The 22,009-nt window shown below is 36.6% G+C and overlaps 1 protein-coding gene across 3 annotated transcripts in view; it reads right to left on the bottom strand.

Moving 5' to 3' along the window:
- Positions 1-22,009, bottom strand: part of MICU3 (mitochondrial calcium uptake family member 3) — a 109,195-nt gene that overhangs the window by 37,125 nt on the left and 50,061 nt on the right. For all 3 annotated transcript variants that reach the window (XM_056113974.1, XM_056113975.1, XM_056113973.1), the window contains exons 4-7: positions 9,143-9,221; positions 6,933-6,980; positions 4,387-4,469; positions 2,133-2,204 (exon numbers count right to left, since the gene is read on the bottom strand). In XM_056113974.1, coding sequence (XP_055969949.1) covers positions 2,133-2,204; positions 4,387-4,469; positions 6,933-6,980; positions 9,143-9,221 — 282 coding nt within the window. The remainder of the gene's footprint in view (positions 1-2,132; positions 2,205-4,386; positions 4,470-6,932; positions 6,981-9,142; positions 9,222-22,009) is intronic.

Below are 22,009 nucleotides of genomic sequence, written 5' to 3' on the forward strand. Positions count from 1 at the left end.
ATTATGCCCGGCAAGCTACCGAGAGTATCTCGCCCGCGCGGCAGAGCCTGGCAAGCTCCCCGTGACGTATTCGATATGCCAGACACAGTAACAACAAAGTCTCCAATGGAGATGTTACTGGGCCCGCTCGAGCAAGATCAACGGGAGGGCCTTTACTTTACTTACTTACTTATTTGCATATGTTGATGTAATTGGAATTTCATACTTCAAACAGAGCTTTTTTAATTAAAGATTCTCTAGTTAATCCAAATTGAGATTTTTATTTGTATCACTATCATAATCTATTTGTACTGAATCTATATTAAATTTACTTTACCTTGGCTGCAGTGAAATTCAGAACCAAATTTTGTGTTGATGTTGTCGCTTTTCTCATTGTGGGTTGTCTACTACTATTTTTCCCTTTCCTCTCTCTCTTTGTTACTCAATTTATAATTCTAGTAAATGTTAATGACTAGAATAGTATTATATTTTTACTGGAAGATCCATAAGTCCTTTCTGGAAGGAGTATAAAGAAATAGAACAGTTAAATTTCTATCCACTGAAATATTATTTTTTTCCACTTAGGTATAATGAAAGATTCATTAATGTAACTCCTCAATGATTTTTATAAGCAACTTGTCTATTGAGTCAATTGTAATTTAATCTATAAAAATTAAAGCAACTTTTATTCTTTCAACATAGCTATAGAAAATAAAATTTACAAAGGCAGTTTTACAATTGTTTCATTAATACTGTGAAACAATTCATTGTTTATAATTAAAAAATGATGAGACCTCAATTAGAGAATTCCTAATACTCTTTTTAATACTTAATTAACATAATCATCTCTTTGATTTCTTAGGGAAACTTTCATAAGTTTTAGTAGCATATCAATGAAGGTTAAACAAATACTGATAATTTATAGTCAAAACATCTATGAAAAAATGTAAATTTCAAAATTCTGATTATCTGCTTTTTATCAATATTCACTTAATAGGTTGAACTGAATATAGTGCCTATCTGTTACTAATAACATTTTTTTCATAGCCTAATTCAAATTATTATTATTATTTTGGGTGGCTGTCACACTGACAGTGCTCAGGGATCAATCCTGGAGGGACTTCAGGGACAATATGGGTTGCCAGAGATTGAGCCCAGGTTAATCACATGCAAGGCAAGAGCCCTACCACTGTACTATCTTCCCAGTCCCACAAATTTTTATAACTATGAGAATAATAAATTAAAAATGTTGTATCTCTCTGGTTTGCCATTTAAATTATACATAAAATAATTAAATTGTTGTGCATAAAACTATTACCATTCATATGTCAACAAAACTCACTAAATATGATAAATATAACATTTATATTTCAGAAAAAATATTTATAATGGGTAAGCATAAAGGTTTTGGAGGTGGCTAGGTATATGTTCAAATACTGACTTTGCCATTTGATAAAAAAAAAAAGTATACAAACTTTCCAACTACCAGTTTCCTCATCAATCATAAAAAGAGGACTTTTGGGTATGTTAACTAGAAAATGAATGCACAGTACTTAGTATGATGCCTGATAGTAAGGTGTCAGTATCTCTTATTGTTATTATGTAAATATTGGATACTGTCCGATTGATATTTGGGGAAAAGAAAAAACTGGTAAGAAAATAGGGAGAAATGTTGCTTAACTCTACCAACAGAGTAAGACCAAAGCATTTCTCATCCCCCAAATAGAACTTAGAATATATATTTCTAAAAATGAAAAAGAATTTCCTTATTTTTGCTTCAACATTTATTTATAGTACACTTATTCACATGTGTAATTAAATCTTTGCAATTCACCTTTAAATTTTTACATGCATAATGATCCGTGTTAATCTACTATATGATTAAACCCTTCAAATTTCATGGATCACAATGATATGGATGAAAGTGATCTAATGAATGCAAGAATGGATACAGATGTTTAATATCAATATTTTGTTTAAATATTGATATCAATGCATATAACCACTACAGCAATTTTTCTGCATAAGAATTTAGAAAGGCTTTGAGAAAGCGACAGCTCTATAGTTACAGACTTCAGCTGTTTGTTTCTCAAGATCAATGAAATAATTCTTACCTAAAAAACTCATCATAAGAGATGATAATTCATTCTTACCAGCAATGCACGCTTTTCTTCATCTCCTTTAGTTTCTCTCTTTTCGTTTTTTTTCCTGAATATTTCTTGAAGCTGGACAGGAAACCAATCAAGACCCACACATCCAAAATTAGCTTCTAGACACTTTGCCTACCACTCTGTGCTATAATGTTGTGCATATTAAATATTAGGCATAAATAGTACATTTCTGGTCACAAAGTAACTTTACAATAAATGCTCTCTATTATTGTAAATGGTACAATTTCCTTTAAAATTTCTATTTTATAAATGGATTCCTAATATTGCCTCTGTCAGTTATGGCAGCTTGAGTAGTATTCTCTATGTTTTATTTTATATAGCAACAATCAGAACTCAAGGCATATTACTTCTGAGAATATGTGAAGTAATAAAATACAGCATAATAGGATTTTATTAATACAAACTTATTTCTATAATTTTAATGGAAAGGGTTTTCAGCAAAGATTACTAATAAGTTATTTTTATATGGGCTGGAGCAGTAGCACAGCGGGTAGGGTGTTTGCCTTATATGCAGCTGACCCAGGTTCAATTCCTCCATTCCTCTCAGAGAGCCCAGCAGGCTACCGAGAATATCCCGCCCGCACGGCAGAGCGTGGCAAGCTCCCCGTGGCATATTTGATATGCCAAAAACAGTAACAAGTCTCACAATGGAGATGTTACTGGTGCCCGCTTGAGCAAATCGATGAACAATGGGAGGACAATGCTATGGTATTATTTTTATATAGGCAAAAGTTTTCTAGATTTTAGATCTCTAGGAGTAACAGTCCAGCTCTGCCTCCTGGTTTTGTTGTTTATGAAAAAAAAAATAACCAAAGCCATTGCATCTGAAGTAGAAGCAGAATACAGCTTTTAGTAAGGACGGCTTTTGTAAGAGTACAAAGTACAAACAATAGAAGTTCTTCATAAATGTTTTTACTTTCCATTTCACAGACAGACCACATTCCAAAAGACGTGCGCATAGTGAACTTTCAACAGAGTGAGATCCTACAGTTAATCTGTAAGTCAAGGAGATGGAATTTAGCAACGTGGCCATAGGATTTGTCTTGATAATTTGATTACCAGGCTTATTCTTAAAAGCTTTAGAATATAATGCATAATATCATGACAACTATATAGAACAGAATTAATCCATTTTAAGATATTAAGAATATATCTCTATGAAACTTAAAACTTTCACCTCCTCAACATTCCAGAAAACAGTGGAATAAATGGGCTCATTTATGGTTCCAGAACCAATGATGTGGCTAAGGAACTGAATCAAGGCAATGGCTATGTGGCTGTTGGTTTAAGCCTTTTGGTAGGTTCAGTAATTAGTCTACTTGCTTCCCTTTGAATGGCTGCAAGTTTACTCATGAGAATGTTGAACCCTTTTCTTTCCCATCAGGAAAAGAATATTTTCATAGTCTTGAGTGATTTAAACTTTGAAGAAAACACTAAACTTTTTAAGGGTTTTTTTTCCTCAGAATTTTTTAGTAACCAGTTAACTAAGGAAAAATGGAAGATGATGTTTTAGAAAAGTATAGTAAATGATGAGTTTACATAAATGCAAAGACTTTGTTACTCAGGGAATAAATGTTAAAATCTGGGAGCAAAACAGAAATAGGCATTTGTTAAACAAGTAAATGCAGGCCACATGAGTGAAAAGGAAGAAAAAATCTAAAAGGGTTGAGGTGGTGATAGTAAGATGAATGAGCAGCCGGACATATTACCAGAGTAACACTTATGCTTGACATGAGAAAGGATTCAAGGAAAAATACCTATGAACAATCTTATTCCTCCCATTTCAGTCCATGATGAGTAATGGGATGGATTAGGAAAATGGGAATAAGATTAAAATATAAGGCAGTCGTGGGCAGAATAGAAAAGCAAAAATGTCAAATCCTACAATGAGAAGGGAGGGAAGGTGTTTGTGGTAGTTTTTATTGGATGGCTGATACGAGGGGGAGTAAGTATTCACTAGAAATAACAATCTCAGGATCTACTTTTATCTATCCCATAAAAAGTTTCTGACACATTTTAAACTTTAGGCAATGTGTAAAATATTGTAATCATCTTTATATACTGAAGAGTGCATATTATTATAATATAAAAAATGAAGTACATAGATAAATATTTATTACATTAATTAAAAAAATAAAATTTGCACTTCTCAAACAACAGTATTTCAAATAGCACAAATGCATAAAATATAATCAATATTTAGTTACTGATAAAATGCAGCACGTAATATACATACCACCAAAAACTCCTTTTTATCTACCATCTCATTGCCATCAGTGTCAAACATGTTGAAAGCTATTCTAAAGCCTGCATGCGGCTCTGCCAGAAAAAAAATGTGAAAAGTATTTGTGAGAAATAAAAATACAACTTTAAAATGTTAAATCTTGTATTAGTTCAGTTACTTATATTTTGCACAGAAACAATTTCATTAACCAATAAATTAAAAGAAACACTGCTGTAACAAAATTTACATAGAAGTATACATATTTCAGTACAGTATACTTAGTAGCAAATGATAAGACACTTCATAAAGGACTGTGCGATATATGAGACTCAAGTGTTTGACTATCTTCCTTTTAAAAATAAATAGAACTCTTTATTATCCAAAGTCTGTCATGCTGTTTAAAAAGAAACTACTAGTTTGTAACATTTGAAATTTTTGTGTGTGTGTGTCACACCCGGCAATGCACAGGGGTCACTCCTGGCTCTGCGCTCAGGAATTACCCCTGGCGGTGCTCAGGGGACCATATGGGATGCTGGGAATCGAACCCAGGTCAGCCGCGTGCAAGGCAAATGCCCTACCCACTGTGCTGTTGCTCCAGTCCCACGTTTGAAATATTTTTAATAATGCTCCACTACTTAGAGTAGAACAAATAATAAAATGCTCAACTCCTTCCAATATGCTCAGCTTCTTAGGACTGAAAGAAAAATAAATGTATTACACAACATTTCTATTGTTCTGGGGAAATTATGATAGAAATGATCTATTAACATAAACACTAAGGATGAAAGATTACATGTTTGCATTTAAATTTCTAGAGGTTTCAAAAGCAAGGTTTCAATAATCCCCAATTCTTCCAAAATACAAAAAAATAGCCTTTGGGGGGTGGGGAGAACAAACATTCACATACTATGATCTTTAATTTTTGAACCTTATAATGAAGTTCAGTCCCTTTTCTCTTTTAACTTTTAAAGATTACAGAAGAAATCTTGGACAGAAGGAAATTGCTATGTGTCCTTCAAAGAGGAGTCTGGTGTACATTCCTTTTTCCAAAATCATCTGACATTTCTGAGATGAATTGGCGAGAAGTTTTAAAAGGGACCACCCACAGACATACCTGACACAACCTTGTTGCTTATGAAATTGTGAATCTATCGAAGAAGGAGAACACTATTTCACTTTCTTACTCACTAGTGAAAATAATCCAAATGGGAGCCAGTCTTTTTATTTTTCAAATGCAACTTCTTTTCTGGCATAAAACTTCAGAAATCTAAACAATTTCTGGAGCGATAGCACAGCGGGTAGGGCATTCGCCTTACATGCGGCCAACATGGCCGACCCGAGTTCGATTCCTCGGCCCCTCTCGGAGAGCCCGGCAAGCTACCGAGAGTATTCGATATGCCAGACACAGTAACAACAAAGTCTCCAATGGAGACGTTACTGGGCCCGCTCGAGCAAATCGACGATCAACGGGAGGGCCTTTACCTTTTTTTTTACCTTTATTATCATTCACTAGAAAAGAAGTAAATCATTACATCTCTGCTAAAAAAGTATTAAGCTTTAAAAAATATTTGAATATAAATAGAAAAAAATCCTTTCAAGGGGCTGGAGTGATAGCACAGCAAGTAGGGCATTTGCCTTGCACGCAGCCAACATGGCCGACACAGGTTCGATTTCCAGCACCCCATATGGTCCCCCGAGCTCCCCCAGGAGCAATTCCTGAGTGTATGAGGCAGGAGTAGCCCCTGAGCATCGCCAGGTGTGACCCAAAAAGCAAAAAAAAATCTTTTCAAATATTGCTTGGGAGGAGAATAAAGTTAAAATAAAGATAAAATGAAGAAAATTATAGACAGGCAACACAGGTGATTTGATCTCCTTCTGTAAGCTTTGTTTTCACATTTTTAAGTTCTAATCTAAACATACAGACTCCAAATTCCTAGAGGTTTCTACAATGGATCCTATAGTCCAAAGATGCACAGTATGAAAAGATTCTAACCTCTTCTAGCCTCTTCTAAGATTCTAGCCTAAGAGAACATCTAATGTGCGTTTTCCTATTCTTTTACACCATATCTCATCCCTTTTCAAACAGCTTTCCTAGCCATTTCTACTTAATTTACAACTTCACTCTGTAGGTTTAAGTACCTATTATATCTAATTTGCACCCAATGTTGTTTTAGCTAACAATAAAAGTTTTTAGCAAGTCTGAGACATTCCTTGGCACCTAAGTTCTCTCCTTTTCATGGCAGCATTCATCATTATGGCGTTCCAGTCTTATTTCTTCTTTGTGACAAAAAAATGGACTTTTTTATTTACATAAGTTTTACTGTCATATCTATTGAATTACAATTTTTGAACATTTCATACCTATATCACAAGTTATACTAATATCAATAATTTTTACTAGAGTGCCATGCATTTTCCATTGGTGTTTAGACATAAACTTTGCAAAACAACATGTACAGATTGTAAATTGATTTAATAATGAGACACTGTAACAGATGTTTTCCAAAGTTTCTAATGAAAAAATTAAAATGTACCCAGAATTGATTTAATATACTTACTTGTTAAAATACATAAAAGAAAAAGATATTCTGTGTAAGAAATAACACCTGAAAAATAAAAAGCCACAATATAGAGAAAACATTAATTTCTTTTTTATATTCACTAAATCATTCTTACACATCAATAACCATTATTCATAAAGAATTTATAATCGAAAGATATCATTTTAATAAAACCAAACTATTATAAAATCATAGCAAAATAAACATAAAATTAACCTTAATTTTTTCACATGCTTTTTTCCAAAATTCCCATTAATGCTTTAAGATGTACTGAGAATATCAAGTGAAATTATGATAATGATTGTTACATCTTTAACTTTTTGTAGCTCTTGTAAATATACTATTGAGGCCCTTGGAGGCCATGCCATGTATAATATCCAGGGCCTCACACTAGCAAAACATGTGCTCTACAACACAGTCACAATGTGACTGTGACTGTCCCTAAAACTGTGACTGTCCCTAAAACTGTACTCTCAGGAACTGGAGTCATGGTACAAAGGGTAGGTCATTGGCCCTGCACTTGGCTAATCCAGGTTTGATCCTTGGCATCCCATGTGTTCTACCAAGCACTGCCAGGAGTAACTCCTGAGTGCCAATCTAGGACTAATCCCTAAGTATAGCCGGGTGTACCCCCCAACAAAACAAAATGAAACAAAAACAACTCCCTAAAGCTCTATTCTTTCAAACTTGTTGCTTATTTTCAATATATAAACTAGAACAAACAAAAAGGTTGCAAATACCTAATACTGTGATGTGAAAGTGCTTAAATGCTTCTTAGTAACATTTGAATAGGATGTCTAGGCATTCAGGTTTAGAAATTAGATTTTATATTGTATTAAAAAAGGTTCCATAGTTAATCACTTTAAGTTTTCTGTTTCTGATACCTTTAATGATAGCAAATGTATTTTAAGAAACTTTAGTTAAATGACATTTCCTGAACATTATATCCGGATTTCTCTGAAATCATAAAAGATAAACTTAAAAAAGAAGTTTGGAATAAATAAAAATATACATTGTTACTCAAATTCTTACATTTGGATTATAATGCCCCAAATCATGATAAATGGCTTAACTGTGTTTACAAGTGGATCCTGAAAAAATTAAAATCAGGAGTAAGACAGAAAAGCATATCCAGACATCAGATAGATATGATGTTTGGTAACAGGACATATATTTTCTAAAAATCTTCATAAAAATCAGATAGTGACCTTTAAAACTCCATTTTACAGCTGCTCATTTGAGGCGACCCACCTTGTTACAGAACAAAGGAGAGCCACTGTCAGTTTGTCAGGAGACATGAAGGGAGCTGGCCAGGAGGTCCTGAAAGCATTCCCTTCTTCTGTTTATACTAGAATATTGTAACCTATACACAGATAGTTCTGGTTGATTGCATGAATGTTATGGGAGAAAGATTCTGAAATGGTCAATGTATATAAAGGTAGAATACCTAGATTCCTAGGTATAGGGATCCCACACAAATGAAAAAGAAGAAAGGGAAAAAAAAATGGGATCAGGAAATGAGCTCTCTGTCTCCACAGCCTAATGTTACTGACTGTTCTAATTTACTTGGTGAGCTACACAAGAGATATTGGATGCCAGTACAAGGAATATGAATGACTGCTATTAATACTTTATGTAATAATTCAGCATTTCTCCCAATAAAGAATTATTTGACAGAATACAAATCATGATTATCATGGTAGGTGCTTTCTATAGGACTAAAAGGTTTTTGAGGGTATAACACACAGGTAAGAATAAAATATTTCATAACTATAAAATTTTATGTCATACTAAAAATTGAAAGACAATTTGAAAAAGTAAAATTAAAGTTTTCACTCTTAATCACGTTATTTATAAATAGTTACTACTAACATTTTGATATATACTTTTCAATTTTTTTGTCATTACACATGCACACACTATCAGTGAAACGATTTTTTATGGGGGAGCCACATGTGGCAGTGGTCAAGGTTTACTCCTGGTCACTTACTCAGGGATCACTGGCTTACACAGGGATCACTCTTGGTGGGGCTCAGGGGTCCATATATAGTGGCAGAGATCAAACTTGGGTGGCTCTGTGCAAGGCAAGTGTCCCACCCACCGTACTACGGCTCTGGCTCCGTAAAATTCTTTTTCAATCAAGAAAACATGTAGTATAAAGAACAAAATATTAATATTAAAACACTTAAGTATTAAAGTTAATTTACCTTTTTCTTTAAGGTTTCGAAACAACTTTGATGATCCTTTCCAAACTGGAGGTGTTTCTGAGAGCATGTGGTTTAATTCCTATGGCATAAAAATGTCATAACACTGATCTTAACGTTCAATATCATAATACATAATACTAATAGGTAATGTTTATAAAATAAATAAAAATATTTAAAGCGCTACACACAAACAAAAACCATTTCCAGTGAAAAGAAATGGACATGGCTGTATTTATCCTACACCACAGCTAAGGTTCAAAAATGTTTAGGCACGGAATAAACAAAAACATAATAATGAATTTACAGTAACTCAAATAGAACTACTAGGCATCAGATAAGTTTAATGCCTGAAGTACACCTATACGATAATCAAATTAAGATGAAACAGAATCTATTCAGTAAGAAAAGATTAATGCATGCGATCTGCTGCCAAATGGACAGGAGTAAACAGTGTAACGCTGAGTGAAGTCAATCAGGAGAGGGATACATAGACCATGTTCTCTCTCTCAGATGTGGGATATAATGAAACACAGCGAGGAAGCAACAAATGACCCAAAGGAACAGATTTGGAGATGTGATCTATAGATCTAAGCTTGGGCTAGAGAACTTCCCTTGAGGGGTGGGGAGAGAGAATGAGGGGGTCTTTAGTTCATAGATGGAGGGAAGTGGGCACTCTAGTGGTGGGTGTGATGCATGAAATTATCTTTCCGGTATTGCGAACCAGGGTACATCAATAAAACTGGGGAAAACAAAAACAACATGAGTAAGTTTAAGTTCTGGAGTCAGAAAGAATGGGATAGTTTGATGAGCAGGAAAACAGATCTATTTCCTTGTTCACGGTCAGAGGTTGACTTGGCTTCACATGACCTTTCTCTTTTTGAATTTAATTTTTCATTTTGGTCTTAGGAGGCTTTGTGATACTGAAATTAGTCGATAAAGAACTATATTAGAAAGATATAAGACCTATGTTAATAATAAAGAATTCTGATATTATATTAAGAGGACACAGGGGTATGGCTTACTGGGATTATTACACCCCCTCCCCAATTTTTACTTATTTATCAAAAAAGACAGACATCAGTTGTTGATAAATAAAATTTTTTAGAAAATATAAATGATCACAGTTTGGATGGGGGAGGGCACTTTTGGAAAATGTAAAGATTTGAATCATTGCTTAAATGCTTATAATGATTTTTAATTTATTATACGGTCCTCCCATTGTTCATCGATTTGCTCGAGCGGGCCCAGTAACGTCTCCATCGTGAGACTTGTTACTGTGTTTGGCATATCGAATACACCACGGGTAGCTTGCCAGGCTCTGCCGTGCGGGCAAGATACTCTCGGCAGCTTGCCTCCGTCCCTCTCGGAGAGCCTGGCAAGCTACTGAAAAATTTGGTAGTAGAGAAAAATTACTGAAGGGGTTGCTGAGATGAGTGGAAGTAATTTGAAACAAAGTATTAGTTTATAAGGACACTAAATATGATTTCTATTTCCAGATCTAATTCTTTGTACTTAAACTTTGGTTTTCCAAGAATACATACATCACATGAGAACTCAGGGTTTTTATGTTTTGTTTTTCTGTTTTTCGTTTTTTTGGACAAACTGGCAGGCTACCAAATGTAGCCTGCCCACACAGCAGAGTCTGGCAAACTCCCCGTAGCGTACCCAATATGCCAAATACCAGTAACAATGATGGGTCTCATTCTCCTAAAGAGCCCTGAATATAATCTCAGGGCTAGGATGAAGGAGACGTTACTGGGGCCTGCTCTAGGCAATCGACGAATAACAGGATGGTCGTGATTCGTGATTCGTTTTTCATGTTTGTTTTGTTTCTCTAGAAGGGATAGCACAGCCGATAGGGCATTTGCCTTGCACTCGGCCGACCTGGGTTCGATTCCTCCACCCCTCTCAGAGAGCCTGGCAAGCTACGGAGAGTATCCCACCCGCGTGACAAAGCCTGACAAGCTACCCGTGACGTATTCCATATGCCAAATAGTGTTTTGTTTCCATTACATCATCTGAGAATTTTAAGATATGGAGAATCCTGTTAACATCTCAGATCTACTAAGTCATAATCTATATTTTGACAAGACCTACAGGTGATTTTTATGCTTGCTCAAGTTTTAAAGACACTTTAGATAAAGTAAACCCTTCATGAATCAGTTATATCTCTGTAACATTTATAAACCCTCATATTCAATAATCAGCTGAGTTTGCAGGTAAATAGTGAATCTCTGGGATAATAAAGACAAGGAATGCATTCTAAAGGGATTTTTGAGTCTCCGACTCCCATTGATGAAATCTGGCTTTTATTTTCTTAGTAAATTTCTGGGCTGGAGAGATAGCAGGGCTGGAGCGATAGCACAGAGGTAGGGCATTGCCTTGCACGTGGCCAACCCGAGTTCGATTCCTCCGCCCCTCTCCGAGAGCCCGACAAGCTACCGAGAGTATCTCGCCTGCACGGCAGAGCCTGGCAAGCTCCCCGTGACGTATTCGATATGCCAATCACAGTAACAACAAAGTCTCCAATGAATACGTTACTGGGCCCGCTCGAGCAAATCGACGAACAACGGGAGGACAGTGACAGTAGATTTCTATACTGCAGATTACATTCTAGCAAGATGCAAAGGCATGAGGTACCAACTTGGGTAGGAACTGATTATTACATAAACAACAGTAACTCAAAAATACTTTTGCTAGCACTTCAGATTAAAAATTTTTGAAACATTTCATATTATTTATGCTGTATTAAATACTAACAATATTTTTTTAACTGTTTCTATGCGTTCAGTTCCACCTTTTCTAGCTTAAACTCATTAGAGATTATAGCTCTAAAAGTTATAGGTATCTTTTATCAAGTGTCCTATATGCATTTCGCAATTGGGGCATTATACTATCTCATTTAATTAGAAATATAATTATGCCTGTTTTATTAAGACTTAAAAAAATTGAGTAACCTACTGTGCCACACAGTTGGTAAATTATTGGCCAGATTCACACAGACTCTAAAATGTCAGTTAAAATAATAATTCACTGGTGGCAGGAGTGATAGTATAGTGGGTAGGTGTTTGCCTAGCATACAGCCAGCCCAAATTTAATCCCCAGAATCACATATGGACCCTTGTACTCACCAGGAATGATTCCTGGAGCGTACAAAGCCAGGAGTAACCTTTAAGCATAATTTTCCTTCTTCTTGTCCATATAATTTGACAGACTTAATCTTCTGATAACTTTTAGGACTTAAACATTTTTATTTACAATAGGCTTGCTATTCCTACTTAGCTGGGAATCTCTCTTCCTACCCCCAGTGCTCACCATGGTCTTACATTGTGGTGCTGTACAATAAAAGAATTTGACCTTTGTAACTGGTTCCTAGGAGACTACATACTTGAAACATGTGAACTGAAGCCAAGGAGAAAGGAGATTTTATGTAAAGCACATTTTTTTTGCTTTTGGTGTCAGGTTAAAAGTCTCCAAGGAATATATCACTTATGTTTTCTGCTTCATGATTTCAAGTTTTGCATTTAAGTTTTAAATCCATTTTTTTTGTAGGTGGGCACACAAGGAAGTATTCAGGGCTTACTCCTGGCTTTATGCTTTGGATCACTCCTGGTGGGGGTGGGGTGGGGGTGGAGGAGTTTCAGAGGACCACGTGGGTTGCTGGGGATCAAAACTGTGCCAGCTACATGCAAAGCTAGCAGCATACCCACTACACTATCTCTCCAGACTTTTATTCCATCTTGAATAAATTTTTGTGCATGGTATTAGTGGTCTAGTATCATTCTTTGGCATGTGGGAATCTGGTTACTCCAATACTGGTTATTAAAAAGACTGTCTTTCCCCCATTATATATTCTTGGACCCTTGTTTATAAATCAACAGGGTTTGTTTCTGCGTTCTCTAGTCATTCCACAGATCTATGTGTCTGTTTTTATGCTAATTACTTTGTTGCTTTGGTTATCTATAGCCTTAGAGTAGAAGCTCTTTTTCTTGTATAGAGACAGACATTTATCACTAAGAACTTCCCTCTTAGTAATGATTCTTGTACATTCCATACATTTTGGCATGTTATGCTTTTCAGTTTTTGTCTCAAGGTGTTTTCAATTTTTTTCTATCAATTTTCTTGGATTTACCTATTTGGTTATTCAGTAGCATGTTATTTACTTATTTAGGTAGTTTTAAAGTCTTTTTTTTTATTTATTTGACTTTTTTGGGTCACACCTGGCGACACCCAGATTACTCCTGGCTCTGCACTCAAAGATCACTCCCAGCAGTGCTCGGGGCCCATTGGGGATGATGGGGCTTGAACCCAGGTTGCTGTATGCAAGGCAAATGAATGCCCGCCCCAGAGTACTACTGCTGTGGCCCAGTAGCATATTATTTAATCCCCACAATTTTGTAAATTTTCCAGTCATCTTCATCTGACTACTAGTTTTAAACAACAGTGGCAAGAAACGATGCACGGCGTGATTTTGATGGAATGCTTGGTGTATATCGAATTCATCTGAACTAATGTTTCATTTTGTCAATGTTTTATTCTTTTTTGTATGGATGATTATTTGTTACTGTAGGTGGGAGCAATATAGTGCCTTACTAATGTTGTATCACTACTTCTCCCTCTGAACCTCTTAATAATTGCTTATATACTAAGTGTATCTATGTTCAGTTTTTATAAATACAGACTTTGTTGTTTTTCTTTCTTTTTTTTTTAGAAGGGGGACTGGGTTAAGTTGACACCCAGCTGTGCTCAGACTTTACTTCTGGCTCACTCCTAAAAGGGCTTGGGGGTCCATATGTGGTAACTAATGTCAAATCCTGGTGGGCTACATGCAAGACAAGCACTTTATACATGTACCATTTCTTCAGCCCAAATACTTTTAAATGTAGAGTCCACTGTTGGACTGACACTTGTAACATTATATAACAGCATTTTTATATTTTGGTAAGGTCTCTTTGTTTTAAAGTCAATTTTGTCTGATTATTTATTCAAGCTTTATATAGGTTTATACTTGCATGAAACATCTTACTCCAGCTCTTCATTTTCATTTTATGTATCCTTATATCTACTGTGAATTTCTGCAAGTAACCTATATGAGTTTTATTTCATCAATGATTCATCTATTCTCTATGACATTTGATTAAAGAATCTGCTTGTTACATTTAAGTAATTATTTTAGGTATGCATTTATTGCATTTTATGAGACTATTTTTTTTTGGTTTCCTTATCACTCATCACTCTCACCACCAAAATTATAGTATCGTTACACTATCAAAATGTCCCTACTACCCTTCTCTTCCACTTTCCTATCTTCTTTTCCTCTGGCAACTACCACGATATTCTCAGTCGAAGAGTAATTTTTGTGGTTTTTGTTACCTTGCTTGTTTTGGTTGTTTCTATTCCACACAGAAGTAAAACTATCTGATCATTACCTTTCACTTTCTTACATATTTTACACTGCATAATCACTTCAAGTCCTATCCATGTTTAAAAGTAAGGTAAAAGGTAAAGGCCCTCCCGTGGATCATCGATTTGCTCGAGCGGGCCCAGTAACGTCTCCATTGGAGACTTTGTTGTTACTGTGTCTGGCATATCTAATACTCTCGGTAGTTGTGCTGTATTCTAATCTCTAGATCCAGTCATCCTCTGATGGATATTTGATTGAATCCATGTTTTGACTACTGTGAATAGTGTACTATGAACCTAGGGTGGCAATTTTCTTTCAAAGTGATGTTTTTGTATTCTTTGTATAAATGCCTAGGAGTGACAATGCTGAAACTTGTGGAATTTTAATTTTTCAAAGGTTTACACAGCATTTACATTGGAGCTGTACCAATTTACATCCCACCAACAATATAGAAGATTTCCCCACACCCTCACCAACACTTCTTTCTGGTCTTTATTATACAAGACATTCTCATAAGTGTGAGATCATACCCACTGCGGTTTGGACTTGCATTTTCCTATTAGTCATTATATGCCCATGAGTAATCTAGATGTCTTCTACAGAGCAGTGTCTATTTGGGTATTTCATAAGGTTTTTTTTTGTTGTTGTTGTTTCTAATTTATATTTCGCTCTTTAAAAGCAGATAAAAGATGATTCATCTGCTTGAATAAAGGAAAAAATAAGGAGAAAAAGAAAAGAAAAGTGAACTCCAATTAACAGAAAACGTTTGACTACATTAATGTGTTTTCAGGTTGTACTGCTTTTAGGTGATGTGACACAAGGTATGGTAAAATGCTTTAAAATTGCAGGTATTGTTTATATATTTTCTTAAATTTTTGGTAATAATTGTTGAATATAGATATAGAGAGGAAAAAGTTAATTATAAGTCTAAGGTGAACTCCAATGTTGGGTTTGCTAACCTGGCAAGTTGGTGGTATCTCTGGGCTTTGCTGATTTGAGTTATAACTGAATACTTGGGTTTTCTGAGAAAAGATAGGGCAAGTGTATTAGGATTCTTCAGATAAGGACAACATTAGGATATTCATTTAGATTTATATTGACATAAATATACATACACATGTATTATATATTTGAATTATTATAGGATGTATAGTTCTATAATTCTATTATTTATGTTATTAGAATATCTGAGACAATATGCAGCTCATCAGTAGAGCATATATTTTGTATATATGAGTCCCTGAGTTCTAGCCACAGCATAAAAATATTAAAAATGTCAAGGAATTCCGAATTTTGGAAAGCTTTCAGTCAGAAGTACCCCCTTTTCATACTTAGATGTTCTTTACCTATAAAACACTGTTCGGAGAATTCTAATTCCATTAAGCTTCAATTTGAGTAAAGCTATATGCCAACAGTTCCTTAAATGAAACAATTAGGCCAAAATTACTTTTAAAAAGACACCAAAATATTGTCAAGTGTCTTTTTGGGTTTTTGGATGTTATTTGAAGACAGAATCACTCCTGAAAGGGAGCCTGACTTCATCTGCAGGATGTGGTGATGGCGTGGGATGGGAAATGAAAAAAAGCTCCCAGGGAATAGACACTGCTCACTGTCAATGCAGGACGTGGTGGACAGGGAATGTCCTGGATTAAAAATAATCTGGAAAAAGAATCTATGCAAGTTTCCCAGAGGAGGTGGAAGAAAAGGGGGGGCCTCTTATGAACAGGCCCTCTCTATCCAGGGACAAGAGTGGATCACAAATTAGAGAAAGAAGTGGTAAAACAGAGTCAGCACCAGTAGCTTCCTCATACCCTTTTTGAGCAGAAAGAGTTGAATCAGAAACCCTTGTAATATGAAGGTTCTCTCCACCATCATTTCTACCAGATTGCATTTCTGAAAATGTGGGCCCACTTATTTCCAAGGATGGCACATTTAAACTTTTGAATTCTGCTGGTCCGGAGAGTCTACCATGATTGGAATGAAGCTTGTACAGCCTTTATGGAAAAGCTGAAGCAGGATGTGGTTGGCCTGGAGGCAGAATCATCATCCCATGATCTGTCTGTGGAGTTGAAAGGGGCCCACACCAGAAGACCTCTGACAGGCTCAGGTTACCAATCCTAGCTTGATTTTCCTCTTTCATTGCGTATCTGATTACCCAAAGGATGCCCTGGGGCCCTGAGCCTCTTGTTCCTTTCCTCACTAGCCAGAGGAGGAAAAGCTTTCATTTCAGGTGCAGGGAGATCCTAAGCTAAGGAACAGCAAAAGGGGTGCTCTCTAACAAAACACATACTTTGAACATCCGGTGCATAAGGATCTTTTTGTTAATGTTAAAATTTTAGTGCTATCTTTTGCCAGCTGTGAGCATTTTCTTCCCTTGGTGATATCTTCAGCAGTTTGAACTGAACAATAATTATCACATGCTTTTGTCTTTTGGAAAATAATTTCCTCTTGTAAAAATGATTAGTTCTCTCCCAATTCTCCTCCCAGATCTTTGACCCACTTTCGACAGGTTCCAATTCTGTGTGCTCAGCGTGCATCTTTTTGTTAATGTTTCCCCTTTAAAAAGTTGTTTCTCATTCCCTAGCCTTTTATTTTGCTCTACTATTACCTTCCTGCAATGTCTACACTTTCTTGATAGAGTTTTGGCATTTCTTGGAGTTTGTACCATAGGTTTTGTTATCCATCTTTAAGCTTTATGTTTTGTGCTACAAAGATGTTTGTTCCTCTTGAAGATTTCTCAATAGATTCTGTAAGTTTTTTTTTAATATTCCCCTCTCTATTTTAGATAACTGATCATACATTTGGTTTTTTTGTCTAGGATTTCTAAAATAGTATTTAACATAGCGGTATGAATCAGTTTCCTTGAAGTTTCTTTAGGTTTGTTATCACATCCTGACACGCTCCATTTCCACTTCCAGTGGTTTCTTAGGTCATCTCCAAACCTGTATCTTCAGCAAGTGACCATTCAGACTTGATCTGATTTTCTTTAGCAGGGAGAACTTGTTTTACAATTTCTTTTAAGTTTTCATGATCTGATTTTCTGTTTCTTAAGCGCATTCATTTTCTTTTTCCATTCTTTTTTTTTTTTTTTTTTTTTTGCTTTTTGGGTCACACCTGGCGATGCACAGGGGTTACTCCTGGCTCTACACTCAGGAATTACTCCTGGTGATGTTCAGGGATCATATGGGATGCTGGGAATCGAACCCGGGTTGGCTGCATGCAAGGCAAATGCCCTACCTGCTATGCTATTGTTCCAGCCCCCAATTTTTTTCCATTCTTAAGCTTCCTGTAAATTAGTTTCTGGCATTCCTGAAGCTGATAATCATCCTTCATCACATCTTTGAGAGCATCTGATGTTGTTCTTCCTTCACCCGGAAAATTTTCAGGGATATTCTGGTTTCAGTTACCAGATATTGGAGGAGTTTTCATTTTTATCTTCTACAGATCTTAGGTTTTTAGATTATTTTCACCCCTGTCCACCTCATTTAGAAGATAAGCATTTCACTTTCTTTAACACTTTCTCTCCCAAGGAAAGTTCATCGTCAAATTTAGACTTGGAGCTTACTTTAGCTTTTTCAAAGGCTGTCTTCAAGAATTCAAAGTTAGAAGCGTCTACATCTTAATGCTCTTTTTCAGGATTGCTCAGTCTCTCTTGTACTTCACACTTTTTTATCATGGTGAAAAAATTCCAAGAGATATTTCTTTCTTTCTGTTCCCTCAGAGAACACAACCATCTTCAATCTCAGGAGAGAAGAATACAAGGAAGCCAATGAGAGCCACAAATACCACCAGCTCCCATGAAAAACAATGGAGATTAAGATCTGGTTTCCTATCTCCAACACCTGGCAACTCTGTAGAGTATCTACAGAATGGTCCCCACCTACATAGAGGGCACAGTCCTGTTCCCCTCCATGATGCAAGGTCACCTGGCTGTCTCAGCCACAGCTAGGACCTGACCAGGCAACAAACAAAGGCGAGAACATGTACCAGTTCTGTCGAACCCAAATGGTATCCGTGGAATAAACTTGGGTGCAATCCCCATCAGGGGTTTGTTGTGTGTGATGAAAGGGGGCCAGAGCCAGCTGGCTTCAATATCCAGCACCGACCCACTCATCTGCCTTGTGACCTTTAAGCTTGATCTCCTGAGGCTCAAAGTGTTCAAGTCCCGCAGCAGGGGTAGCAGCCCATGGCACCTCCTCCTGCACGTCCCCCCACCCCCCAGTGTTTAGAAGCACTTTTTGAAAACAACCCTGCATTTTCTTTGTTGGTGTTCTACTCACTGTCACCACCGAGCAAATTCTGATAAATCATATCTCATCCAATGACCCTGTGCAAATCCGTTATCACTTTGACCTTCACATTTCAGGCCATACAGGTGCCAACTGCTAAAATCCCTCCTTTAAGAAATCATTTAGACACTCCCTCTTTGAAAACTATCATTTTGTTTTCTTCCTTTTCATTTTATTTTTGTTCACAGGGCCACACCTGGCAGGGCTTACTCATGGCTCTGTGCTCAGAAATCGCTCCTGGTACCACATATGGTGTCTGGGGTTGTATTTGCATCAGCCTATGCAAGGCAAGTTCCCTCCCTGCTGCACCATGATTTGGCCCCCTTACTCCTCTTTACTGGGCTGAAGTGATAGCACAGCAATAGCACAGCTCCCTGTGGCATATTCGATATGTCAAACACAGTAACAAGTGTCACAATGAAGACGTTACTGGGTCTGCTCGAGCAAATCGATGAACAACGGGAGGACAGTGACACTGACAGTGACTCCTCTTTACTAAATGCCTATCAGCCATTCTTCAACCCTAGCAAGCTCTTATCCTATTAATAATGACATTATACACTGTTCCTTGGTTCTCTCGTCACACGTGGCAAAACAGGACAGAAAATCCTTGGATCGCACCTATTTCTGTCATTCTTTTTTGGTTAAGCCACAGTCTTGGTTCATTTGATTCCCCCAAACTGTTTGCTGTTCTCTAGCTGAATGTGGCTAGAACACATGCTAACCAGTCTCCCTTTCAAACTATGTCACTACCTTTGGATACCTTCATAACAGTGGTACAGAATCATACTGTATTTCTTTAATTCATTGATTCCCCCATTTTCTCCTCTTTTCAAATAATAATTCGTAAAGTCACTGAGTCAAACAGATATATTTTATGGAAGTAGTTTATGTGATTATGGGGGAAACTTCAAAATTTGCAAAGGGTAGGTGATAATCTGTAATTCAACAGATGCTGCTGCCTTGGGTCAGTAGGCAGTCCGGAGAATTCCTTCTAAAGCATCTTATCCTTTTCCCTTAAGGTTTTCTCATTGACTGGATGAAGGCCTTTTCCCCTCAGAAGGAAAACTGTTTTGCTTATAATCTAGTGCTTAAAATGATGACCATAAAAAGAATAAAATGTTAACCATATCTTAAAAATCACCTTCAGAGTAAAATCCAGGCAGGTTTGTCACAATAACTGGGAACCTTAATCTAGGTACACTGACATGTAAAATTGGCCACCAAACCCATCTGGTTAATGTGATCCATACTAAATAAGTCAGAGGCAACTGCTGGAGGGGTATGGAGAATAAGCAAGCCTAGTATAATGCTGGTAGCAACATAAGCCGGGTCTAGCCTTAACGAGTAACGGTATGGAGATTTCTCAAAATACTTCACAATGCACTAATCCCATGAACCCCAAGTCACTGATTTGAAATAACGCATGCACACCTATGTTTATTGCTCACAATTTAAAAAAGTAGCCAAGATCTAAGAATAACATAAGTTTAAAGAAATTGTGACCTATATACATAAGGATATATTAGTTGTAAGAAAAGATTAACTCTTGCCTTTTTCTACAATTTGATGGAACTAGAGGGCGTCATGTTAAGTGAATTAAGCCAAAAGGAGAGATAAATACTAGATAATCTCACTCCACAACAAAGTGAGCGTATAATGATAGCCAATGAAACAAACTCTAAGACTGTCAATGTAATTGAGTTACCAGGTCAAGGAATGGGTGAGCAGAGATGTGGGTAAGGACCGGGGGAAGGATTAAAAGAGAAAGTTAGATACAAGATTTCAATTCTGGTAGGTCCATAAAATATAACAATTATATGTCAATCAAGAATACCACATAATGAATACCAAGAGCCATAATTATTAAATATTTCAATAATTTACTGTAGTTCCTCTTAGAGTTTCTCCACAAATTAAAAAGCAAAATGCCTCAAGACAAAATCTCGCTGGATTATTATTTTAGAGGCATTTAGAATGTTAGCTACAAATACTTGGTTGATTTATTGCGTAGTGGTTGATTTTCATTGTAAATAGCATAATACATGAAGAAACAGAAATGTCTGTAGAAATCTTAAAACACTAAAATACTCTACCACATGTTCATGTTCTGTGAGTTGTTAGAGAGATGTCATCATTACTCATTCTTATGTATCCTCTGAAAAATTCCCACTGCACACTCCAGAGAGAAGAGAATAATAAAAACAAGTGTCTTCACATTATTATGAAATGTTCTGATTTCAAGGGGAGAAGGAAGATGATGAGAAAGGGAAGTGATGGGGATCAAGGGTCAAAGGCCTCAGGTAAAACGGTGATGTTGGAAAGTAGTACGGCTATATGTCCCATGCACAGACTAAACAATACTGAAAACATGAGATCTCAACTACAACCACAGAACTTTGAAATGTGCCTGAAAAGGTAACAAGGGTGGCAGAAAGGAGCATGGGGGCACTGGTGGAGGGAAGTTGACACTGTGGTGGGATTGGTGTTAAATAAACTATTGTATGCCTAAAACCCAACTATCAATAACCTTGTAATGACAGTTCTTTAATTTGAAAAATAATTATGTATTTCATGGATTCCCCAAAAGATCTTTCCACTTTAAGAACTGCCACTGTATTTTCTGTAACTTACTGTTTACTCAGCCTTATGTTCTGTTTTTTTTTGGGGGGGGGGGTGGGATGGTGTTGGAGCATCCCCAGTGACTCTCATGACTGGAGCATCCCCAGTGACGCTCATGATGTCCAGGAGGCCCCACCTGAGATTCTTGACTAGTGTTCAATGTAAGGGCCGGAGGATGCAGTGCTGCTCAGGTCGTGCATTGCTAGGCATACCCTGGGCACCCACTGGAGCTTGCGGTCCAGAGCTGCACCTTGAGTCCTGAGGAGTCATGTGGTGACAGGAATTGCCCCTAGGTCAGGTACACTCATCCTAACCACTACAATGATCATAACCAAAAGGCCAAGAAGCGATCATCCTAACTACTGTATTATCTCTAGACCCCTCTACTTTATGTATGTTTATTCATTTTGATAAACACAATGGCTTATGTTGAATTCTACTGTTTATTCATCTTATCTTTCTATAACTATTTGCCCTTGAAACACCTATTCCACATTTTAAAAATTCACTTCTCTACTGAGTAACATTTCTTTCCTACTTTCATTCCCATAG

The sequence above is a fragment of the Sorex fumeus genome, unplaced genomic scaffold (assembly GCF_029834395.1).
Source record: "Sorex fumeus unplaced genomic scaffold, SorFum_2.1 ptg000024l, whole genome shotgun sequence".
Classification (NCBI taxonomy): Eukaryota; Metazoa; Chordata; class Mammalia; order Eulipotyphla; family Soricidae; genus Sorex; species Sorex fumeus.